Raw genomic sequence first — 10,429 nt, 5'->3', positions numbered from 1 at the left:
CCCACCAAGCAGCCTACAGAGATTTGCCTTAGTGACACATTAATAAATGATATTATAATACACTGCAGTGAAGTTTCCGTTGCCGTGGTTAACTCAATAAGGCAATAAGGCCTTATTTAACCAAAATTCTGTGGTTTGAGGGTGGTGAGACACTGGAAGAGGTTGCCCAGAGAAGCTGTGGCTGCCCCATCCCTGGAGGGGTTCAAGGCCAGGCTGGATGGGGCTTGGAGCAACCTGGTCTGGTGGGAGGTGTCCCTGCCCAGGGCAGGGGGTTGGAACTGGATGATCTTTGAGGTCCCTTCCAACCTGAACCATTCTATGACTCTATGATTCCATGCTTGCAGGCAGAAGAAGGAGGAGCTGTCGCAGAGGATAGCTGAAGAAAGAGCTCGCCGAGAAGAGGAGGAAGCTCGCAGGAGGAGTGCGGAGGAGGAGAGGGAAAAGGAAGAGCGGCTGCGCCGACAGGCAGAGGAGAGGGAGCAGAAGGAGAAAGAGGAGATGGAGCGCCTTCAGAAACAAGTATGTGGCCCCCCCTCTAGGAACTTCTGTGCCAGCCTGGTTGGCAGCAAAGTGGATGAAGCAACTCCTCTTATGCAGCACCCAGATTTTACCTAAAATATCTAAAATTTCAGTGCTATCCCTAAAGTGAACAGGATTGTAGCAGAGTTCATTCCATAAAGTGGTTCAAAGAGCAAAGATATTTCTTCTTGGCAAAAACACGTGGTAGGGAGTTGAGTCTTGTTTGGGTTTTTTTTTCTTTGCAGAATTTTTTTATTTAGAACAAATCCTTTCCTGTTCCTGATAAATCGTGATGAAAAAAATCAATAGGGTTGTTTTGGGGGATTCTAATGGATGATGTTAGGAGCACCTCTCCTACAAAGACAGGCTAAGAGTTAGGGGGGTTCAGCCTGGAGAAGAGAAGGCTCCGGGGAGACCTTAGAGCCCCTTCCAGTCCCTGAAGGGGCTACAGGAGAGATGGGGAGGGACTGTTTGCAAGGGCATGTAGCAATAGGACGAGGGAAAATGGTTTTGAACTAGAGCAGGGTAGATTGAGGTTAGACATTAGGAAGAAGTTCTTTACAATGAGGGTGGTGAGACACTGGAACAGGTTGCCCAGAGAGGTGGTGGAGGCCCTGTCCGTGGAGATACTCGAGGTCAGGCTGGATGGGGCTTTGAGAAACCTGATCTAGTTGATGTCCCTGCTTATTGAAGGGGGGTTGGACTAGGTGACCTTTAAAGGTTCTTTCCAACCCAAAACGTTCTATGATTCTATGTTATAGCAGAGAACTCTTTGTGGCCACGGTTACAGAAAGTGTAGATCCCAAGATAAGTGACTGCTCAAAGTGCTGGAGACACGGCGCTGTTGTGTTCTAACCCTACGTCCAGCGGTGCCATTGTGGGGGAAGTGGGAAGGAGCAGGTTTTGACCACTTCAGTCAAGCCAAGGAGAACCTTTACCTGGTGCAGTCCTCCTGAAATCAGAGCAGCTGCTTAAAGGACATGAAAGTAAATAAATCAAAATACTATTTTTCAAGCGCTCTCATTTTTTGATGGGCATAATGTTGGTGTTCTGGCGTCAGGGGAGGCTGTGGTAAGCAGTTTGGGTAGGATTCTTCTTGCACATGCTCTTACTTTATGTAGGCGCTTTCTTGGCCCCAAAATTCAGCACTTCAATCTGCTTCAGAGTCATTAGCTTTTTTCTTCTGGTAAATAATCACATGGACGCTTCTGAAAATGAAAGTTTAAAGGATTGTGTTAGTGAATACAGCTTAGAAACTACAATTCACTTTTCCACAAGGCGTGTGCTGCTTTCTTTGAAGTGCTAAACTGAGATGCATCCCCAGTTTAGCTCTCAAATAACAGTTGGCCAAGTTTTTTTGGGTGTTGCAGCCTCAACAAATGCACTGTTGCGGTAGTTCCATCATACAACACTGTCAGTGTCAGGGAGCAAGGTCTGTCTGTGGTATATTCCAGACCAGTGTTATATTTAATCAGGAATGGAATGGGAAGCTTGTGCAGATGTTCCTCTGGCTGTTTGTTCTTGGTCTCCTTAAGCAATGACTCCGTTGGCCAAGTAAAACATTCTGCTGCTTCTCTTTGACTCTCAAAAATATCCATGGCTCAAAAGGTGAATCTCTTGAATACTTTCCTGGCTGCTGGTTTGATGGTGAGGGTTAGGAAATGTATCCCTCGTTTGTCACCTGGGCTGCTTTCATCCACGTGCCCCAGAAAAGGCACAGAACCAAATAATATGATGACCCTTGTTTAGTTACTCGTCTCTTTATGCTGTGCAAATACGTGCCCCAGAAAAGGCACAGAACCAAATATGATGACCCTTGTTTAATTACTCATCTCTTAATGCTGCGCAAAACATGGAGATTAATCGAGAAATGTGCAATTCAGTCTGAAAAGATTCTTGGGGACTTGTAAACCCCGAAGGTGTCTTTTCAGGGTATTGTAGGTATGCATAGTTAAGAAAATACCATATAAATCTGTCCTTAAATGGTAAATTATTCTTCATTTCTTTTTCTCAGAAGGAAGAGGAAGCTCGCCTACGGGAAGAGGCAGAGCGGATTCGATTAGAACGTGAAAAGCATTTCCAAAGAGAAGAGCAAGAGCGCTTAGAAAGGAAGAAGGTAACTCAGGACATGCAGAGAAACTGGAATTAATTTTGCCGTAGCAGTTCGCTTCCACCTCCCTTGTAGAAAGTTATCCCTGATATAAATGTGCCCCCAGAAAAGCTGCCTGAAGGGAGTGTTGCCAACAGTAATAAATAATTCAGCTTTTTGCAATAAACAAACGCAACTGATAAATGAGAAGCAGTTGTGGTTCAGGAGAAATATTTTTAAATTAATGCCAGCAAACATTATTTTATGGAATCACGGAACCATAGAATGGTTTGGGTTGGAAGGGACCTTAAAGATCATCCAGTTCCAACCCCCTGCCCTGGGCAGGGACACCTCCCACCAGACCAGGTTGCTCCAAGCCCCATCCAGCCTGGCCTTGAACCCCTCCAGGGATGGGGCAGCCACAGCTTCTCTGGGCAACCTCTTCCAGTGTCTCACCACCCTCACACTAAAGAATTTAATCCTGAGATCTATTCTAAATCTCCCCTCTTTCAGTTTAAAACCATTACCCCTCATCCTTTGGCTCTCCTCCCTGATCAAGAGTCCCTCCCCATTATTTTACCCCTTGACATTTCATTGCAGAGGCTCGAGGAGATCATGAAGAGAACCAGGCGTGTAGAAGCTGTAGATAAGGTTAGTGCTTCTACTTAACTTGTGTAAATATTGGGCATGTTTCACTTTAGTGCCATTTTTAATTCACAAAACTGTGCTTCCTTTGTAGAAACCCAATGACCAGCAGAATGGACATATATCCAAGGCAAATGTTACCGGAGAAGCAGGTACTGTGTTTAACTGTGCCCCAAGCACAAGGGGTGAATGTGAGAGGAGAATAACTGAAGCCCTAGCAAACATTAGTTAGCCTTTCTCTATAGGTAATTAACCATTACTAAATGAGTCAGCTCTTTTAGCAACTTTGTCACATTGGCGTTCAACCAGAGGGAGTTGCTTTACCAAGTTTATTTATTAAGTGAAAAGAAACAAGTTCTTTTTCTGATTCTGATGGCAAAAGAAACTGATTCTCTCCTTTCTTTTGCACGGTGTTACAGATGGGGTTGTTGCAGACTTATTCCATTTCCTTAAAGGGTGATTTCATCTCAGTCATCAAACCTGAAGTGGGGCTGGTGTGCCCAAAAACTTGACTTGTGGGAACTGTAGCTTTCCTTGACTGTGCTGTCTTTTGTAGGAAATGGTTTCGCTTAATTTTACGTTGCTTGGTTTTATGAAAAGCCATTTTGTCTCTCTAGGGGTGCCTGGTCCCACGTCTCCCCTGGCACCTGCAGGAGGAACCCAGCTCCAGCCGGAGACGACATCTCCTCCCCACAACGGGCAGCCCGTCCCCTGCGCACGTGTGGCTGTTTCACACCAGCCCCCCCAAAACACAGACAGGTAAGAACCACTGCGCGGTGTTGGGAGGGTGTTCAGAGGAGGAAGGTTACTACAGTAATACATTCTTTCCAGATTCATGTATTTGTTAACTCAATTCATTACCCCTCTACTCTGCGCTTGTGAGACCCCACCTACTGTGTCCAGCTTTGGAGTCCTCAGCACAGGAGGGACATGGACCTGTTGGAACGGGTCCAGAGGAGGCCACGAAGATGCTCAGAGGGATGGAGCTCCTCTGCTGTGAGGACAGGCTGAGAGAGCTGGGGTTGTTCAGCCTGGAGAAGAGAAGGCTCCAGGAAAACCTTAGAGACCCTTCCAGTACCTAAAGGGGCCACAGGAGAGATGGGGAGGGACTCGTGATCAGGGATTGCAGTGATAGGATGAAGAGTAACAGTTTTAAACCCTAAGAGGGGGGATTTAGATGAGATCTCAGGAAAAATTCTTTCCTGTGAGGGTGGTGAGACCCTGGAAGAGGTTGCCCAGAGAAGCTGTGGCTGCCCCATCCCTGGAGGGGTTCAAGGCCAGGCTGGATGGGGCTTGGAGCAACCTGCTCTGGTGGGAGGTGTCCCTGCCCAGGGCAGGGGGTTGGAAATGGATGATATTTAAAGGTCCCTTCCAACCCAAACCATTCTATGATTCTGTTCTGTGATTCTAAATGAGATTCCATCTGCCTTGTTTCCTCTCCCCATGTTCATCTGTCCCTCAGCAGGAACCCATTTTTGCCAACCGATAGGGAAGAACTGTGTTAAAACACAGCATGTTCTTTATGGTGTTTGGGGCAGTGCAGTGTTTCCCAGCAATTGTTAGGTAAATTGTAACTTCACTGAAAGGGCAGATTTGTTTTTTCACTTCCTTTCCATGAATTAAGCTTCATAAAAACCGCTCTGGGTTCGTGGCGCTGCTTTTCTGGATGGGAATCATGAACTTTCAGCCTGAGTGGTTCCATTTGCCCAGGGAGGTCGTGGCTGCCCCATCCCTGGAGGGGTTCAAGGCCAGGCTGGATGGGGCTTTGAGCAACCTGGTCTGGTGGGAGGTGTCCCTGCCCATGGCAGGGGGTTGGAACTCGATGATCTTTAAGGTCCCTTCCAACCCAAACCATTTTATGATTCTATGATTTCTGAGCTGCTCCAAGCCTTAGCGAGTTTTTCTCATTGAGCACAAGTCCCTCATGTGAGAGACCTAGAACTACTCATTTTGGCTTTGTGGTTTTTATTTAAAAAAAAAACCCCTTTGTCCTCTCTGAGGAGAATTTGGGGAAATATTTAACACGGGGAGCTCTCTGTAGCCACGAAGCAAATCACTCAGACTTCGAGAAATTGTTGAAATGCTTGAAATCTCAGCGTTGGACCGAGCGAAGCCTTTTCCATAAGCATGAGCTGTCAGTTATTTCAGTTTTAGTGATGGAGGAAGCCAAAGAATCCCTTAGTCCCTTCATGTTTTATGCAGGTCGAGCCAGAATATGATGGAAGGACCTGACTGTTGGGACGGCATCAGGCGGGCTGTGATGGGCGGGATGCGTCAGGGCGTGATTGGCACTAATTGAAGGAGGAATTTGTCCTCTCTGGGGCTCTCCGTGTGCCTGGGGGCTCTCAGCTCGCTGTCACGCTGACGGGGGGGCTCCTGCTGAGAGAAGGTCTGTCTCCTCGTTGTCTCGGGCAGCTGTTAATTGTTAATGGCTCCCAGTCTTATAGGCACCTTGATGTTTTGTAATATAAAGCGCGCGGCGCTAATGAGCGCTGTCACGTGGCGTTGTAATCCCTGGGGAAGGAACCTTGGAGTGGCCAAAGACAATAAATGAGGCTGAGAAAGAGAGACAGAAGCAGGAAGGGCGTGTAAGGCTGTGGAGGGGGGAGCTTGGGCAGGTTTGGGGGCGGGGGCACTCACTTTAGGGGTACATCCTCTAAAAGACAGACGTTGAGGTGCTCAGTAGCATCTGGTGTAAGTTTATAGAATCACAGAATGGTTCGAGTTGGAAGGGACCTTAAAGATCATCCAGTTCCAACCCCCTGCCCTGGGCAGGGACACCTCCCACCAGACCAGGTTGCTCCAAGCCCCATCCAGCCTGGCCTTGAACCCCTCCAGGGATGGGGCAGCCACAGCTTCTCTGGGCAACCTCTTCCAGGGTCTCACCACCCTCACAGCAAAGAATTTCTTCCTCAGATCTCATCTAAATCTCCCATCTTCCTGTTTAAAACCACTCACTTTAGGGGTACATCCTCTAAAAGACAGACCCTAAGGCGCTCAGTAGCATCTGGTGTAAGTTTAAAGAATCATAGAATGGTTAGAGTTAGGAGGGACCTTAAAGATCATCCAGTTCCAACCCCCTGCCCTGGGCAGGGACACCTCCCACCAGACCAGGTTGCTCCAAGCCCCATCCAGCCTGGCCTTGAACCCCTCCAGGGATGGGGCAGCCACAGCTTCTCTGGGCAACCTCTTCCAGGGTCTCACCACCCTCACAGCAAAGAATTTCTTCCTAAGATCTCATCTAAATCTCCCATCTTCATGTTTAAAACGGCCCTGCTGGCCACACTTCTTTTGATGCCCCCCAGGATGGGGTTGGCTTCCTGGGCTGCAGGTGCACGTTGCTGGCTTGTGTCGAGCTTCTCATCCACCAACACGCCCCAGGTCCTCCTCAGGGCTGCTCTCAGGCTTGGCCTAGGTGCTTCCATGGTCATGAACACAACCCAGCCTCCTCTGGACCTGTTCTAACAGGTCCATGTCCTTCCTGTGCTGAGGACTCCAGAGCTGGACACAGTACTGCAGGTGGGGTCTCCCCAGAGCAGAGGGGCAGAGTCACCTCCCTGGCCCTGCTGGCCACTCTTCTTTTGATGCAGCCCAGGATGGGGTTGGCTTCCTGGGCTGCAAGTGCATGTTGCTGGCTCGTGTCGAGCTTCTCATCCACCAATGCTCCACAAATCCTTCTCCTCAGGACTGCTCTCAGGCTTGGCCCAGGTGCTTCCATGGTCATGAATACAACCCAACTGAGAAAAATTAAAAGAATTCTGGTGGAGTTTGGGCAATGAGTTTAGATAATTCATCATTCTCTCTTGCTGCTTTTGATAAGCAATGCAGCTCTCATTCTGAGAAAAATTAAAAGAATTCTGGTGGAGTTTGGGCAATGGATTTAGATAATTCACCATTCTCTGTTGCTGCTTTTGATAAGCAATGCAGATCTCATCGTCGTACCAGAACTTCATTAGCTTTCCATGACAATTGATCTTCATAAACCCTAATGAAAAGGCTGTGATCTGCTCCGTTATTTGCCATATATCTATTGTCAGCAATTATTAGCTTTATTAATAAACATTTAATGCAGATGGTGGATCGGCACAATCATCTATCCCACCTAATAGTTTGTCAGCATTTTTATTTGTGTTCCTACTCCTGTATTTTAAACAAATGAACACTAATCAGTTTTCTTTGGGCTTAAAGCTTCTTCACTTTGCATTATGAAAGATAAAAACAGATATATTTTCTTCTGTTGCTGCTTTTGATAAGCAATGCAGATCTCATCGTCGTACCAGAACTTCATTAGCTTTCCATGACAATTGATCTTCATAAACCCTAATGAAAAGGCTGTGGTCTGCTCCGTTATTTGCCATATATCTATTGTCAGCAATTATTAGCTTTATTAATAAACATTTAATGCAGATGGTGGATCGGCACAACCATCTATCCCACCTAATAGTTTGTCAGCATTTTTATTTGTGTTCCTACTCCTGTATTTTAAACAAATGAACACTAATCAGTTTTCTTTGGGCTTAAAGCTTCTTCACTTTGCATTATGAAAGATAAAAACAGATATATTTTCTTGTGAATTGAGCTGTTTTCCCCTGGTAGCACTCAAGGTTTTCAAATAAAACTCACATAAATTCTCAGTTCATAAAAACAATTTATTTTTTCGTAGTTGTGGGAGTTAAAATGACGTGTCTGAACACAAAGGTGATTTTTGTGGTGGGGTAGTTTTAAGTGGTGCTTGGAGGGGTTGTGATGTTGCCACCTGTGAAGCTGTCCTTGAGCTGCTTGCGAGACCGTTGTGTTTGGAAACACGCTCAGAGTAACTCAGGCAGCTTCTTTTTATTTTTGTGTTACATGGGTGGTCTTCCTACATCTTATGGAATATTTTAAAATGCCAAAATTAGTCAGTTCTTAGAAACATATGTGCAATATTGTACTCCTGAAAAGGAGATCTCCAGCATGGTGGATACTGAGACATGGCTAAGAATGGAAGGAGACAGTAAGAATGGCTGTAGCAGCTCAAAAATCTGTCTTTTTTTTTTGTTCTTTAATGTTTTTTGCTTCAATGGCCCGTGGTAGTCACTTAGGGAGAGAGTGTAAAGGAAATAAATGTAACTACCAGGAGATGTTCTGGTCAGTGAAGGGTTACTGAAGCATTGTGGTCCAAATGGGCTCAGGCGGTCCCTAAGCTGCTAATTACCAGAAGCTGGAGGATCTACCAATCTCCTGGGAATTTGTCTAATCTTTTGAGCTTATGGCCTCTAAGATGGCCTGTGGAATTAATTCCACGGTTCGTTTTTTCCCTTTGTTTCTTCTAATGAAGAATGTTTCTTCTAATAATGAGTAGGCTGAGGGACTTGGGTCTTTTTAGTCTTGAGAAGACTGAGGGGGGACCTGATCAACACCTACAAATACTGAAAGGGTGGGTGTCAGGAGGATGGGGCCAGGCTTTTTTCAGTGGTGCCCAGGGACAGGACAAGAGGGAACAGGCACAAACTTGAACATAAGAGGTTCCACCTCAACACGAGGAGGAACATCTTTCCTTTGAGGGTGGCAGAGCACTGGCACAGGCTGCCCAGAGAGGTGGTGGAGTCTCCTTCTCTGGAGACATTCAAACCCCACCTGGACACATTCCTGTGCAACCTGCTCTGGCAGGGGGTTGGACTGAGATCTCATCTAAATCTCCCATCTTCCTGTTTAAAACCTTAAAACCACTCCCCCTCATCCTATCACTCCCCTCCCTGATCAAGAGTCCCTCCCCATCTCTCCTGTAGCCCCTTTAGGTACTGGAAGGGGCTCTAAGGTCTCCCTGGAGCCTTCTCTTCTCCAGGCTGAACAACCCCAACTCTCTCAGCCTGTCCTCACAGCAGAGGGGCTCCAGCCCTCGGAGCATCTTTGTGGCCTCCTCTGGACCCGTTCCAACAGGTCCATGTCCTTCCTGTGGTGAGGACTCCAGAGCTGGACACAGCACTCCAGGTGGGGTCTCCCCAGAGCAGAGCAGAGGGGCAGAATCCCCTCCCTGGCCCTGCTGGCCACACTTCTTTTGATGCCCCCCAGGATGGGGTTGGCTTCCTGGGCTGCAGGTGCACGTTGCTGGCTTGTGTCGAGCTTCTCATCCACCAACACGCCCCAGGTCCTCCTCAGGGCTGCTCTCAGGCTTGGCCTAGGTGCTTCCATGGTCATGAACACAACCCAGCTGAGAAAAATTAAAAGAATTCTGGTGGAGTTTGGGCAATGGATTTAGATAATTCACCATTCTCTGTTGCTGCTTTTGATAAGCAATGCAGATCTCATCGTCGTACCAGAACTTCATTAGCTTTCCATGACAATTGATCTTCATAAACCCTAATGAAAAGGCTGTGGTCTGCTCCGTTATTTGCCATATATCTATTGTCAGCAATTATTAGCTTTATTAATAAACATTTAATGCAGATGGTGGATCGGCACAACCATCTATCCCACCTAATAGTTTGTCAGCATTTTTATTTGTGTTCCTACTCCTGTATTTTAAACAAATGAACACTAATCAGTTTTCCTTGGGCTTAAAGCTTCTTCACTTTGCATCGTGAAAGATAAAAACAGATATATTTGCACGTGAATTGAGCTGTTTTCCCCTGGTAGCACTCAAGGTTTTCAAATAAAACTTACCTAAATTCTCAGTTCATAAAAGCAATTTATTTTTTCGTAGTTGTGGGAGTTAAAATGACGTGTCTGAACACAAAGGTGATTTTTGTGGTGGGGTAGTTTTAAGTGGTGCTTGGAGGGGTTGTGATGTTGCCACCTGTGAAGTTGTCCTCGAGCTGCTTGAGAAACCGTTGTGTTTGGAAACACACTCAGAGTAACTCAGGCAGCTTCTTTTTAATTTTTTGTTACATGGGTGGTCTTCCTACATCTTATGGAATATTTTAAAATGCCAAAATTAGTCAGTTCTTAGAAACATATGTGCAATATTGTACTCCTGAAAAGGAGATCTCCAGCGTGCTGGGTACTGAGACATGGCTAAGAATGGAAGGAGACAGTAAGAATGGCTGTAGCAGCTCAAAAATCTGTCTTTTTTTTTGTTCTTTAATGTTTTTTGCTTCAATGACCTGTGGCAGTCACTTAGGGAGAGAGTGTAAAGGAAATAAATGTAACTACCAGGAGATGTTCTGGTCAGTGAAGGGTTACTGCAGCATTGTGGTC

At 46.3% G+C, this 10,429-nt stretch overlaps 1 protein-coding gene across 1 annotated transcript in view; it reads left to right on the top strand.

Annotated features, from left to right (window-relative positions):
• MAP7 (microtubule associated protein 7) overlaps positions 1-10,429 on the top strand; it is a gene marked incomplete at its 5' end in the record, with an annotated part of 74,411 nt that overhangs the window by 58,180 nt on the left and 5,802 nt on the right. Inside the window, 5 exons of the mRNA XM_014955387.1 lie at positions 401-519; positions 2,534-2,635; positions 3,209-3,259; positions 3,348-3,405; positions 3,871-4,012. Coding sequence (XP_014810873.1) covers positions 401-519; positions 2,534-2,635; positions 3,209-3,259; positions 3,348-3,405; positions 3,871-4,012 — 472 coding nt within the window. The remainder of the gene's footprint in view (positions 1-400; positions 520-2,533; positions 2,636-3,208; positions 3,260-3,347; positions 3,406-3,870; positions 4,013-10,429) is intronic.

This window comes from Calidris pugnax, unplaced genomic scaffold (genome assembly GCF_001431845.1).
Source record: "Calidris pugnax isolate Ruff unplaced genomic scaffold, ASM143184v1 scaffold231, whole genome shotgun sequence".
NCBI classification, from domain to species: Eukaryota; Metazoa; Chordata; class Aves; order Charadriiformes; family Scolopacidae; genus Calidris; species Calidris pugnax.
Note: the sequence above shows the minus strand (reverse complement) of the source record. Positions and strands in the feature narration are given on the sequence as shown.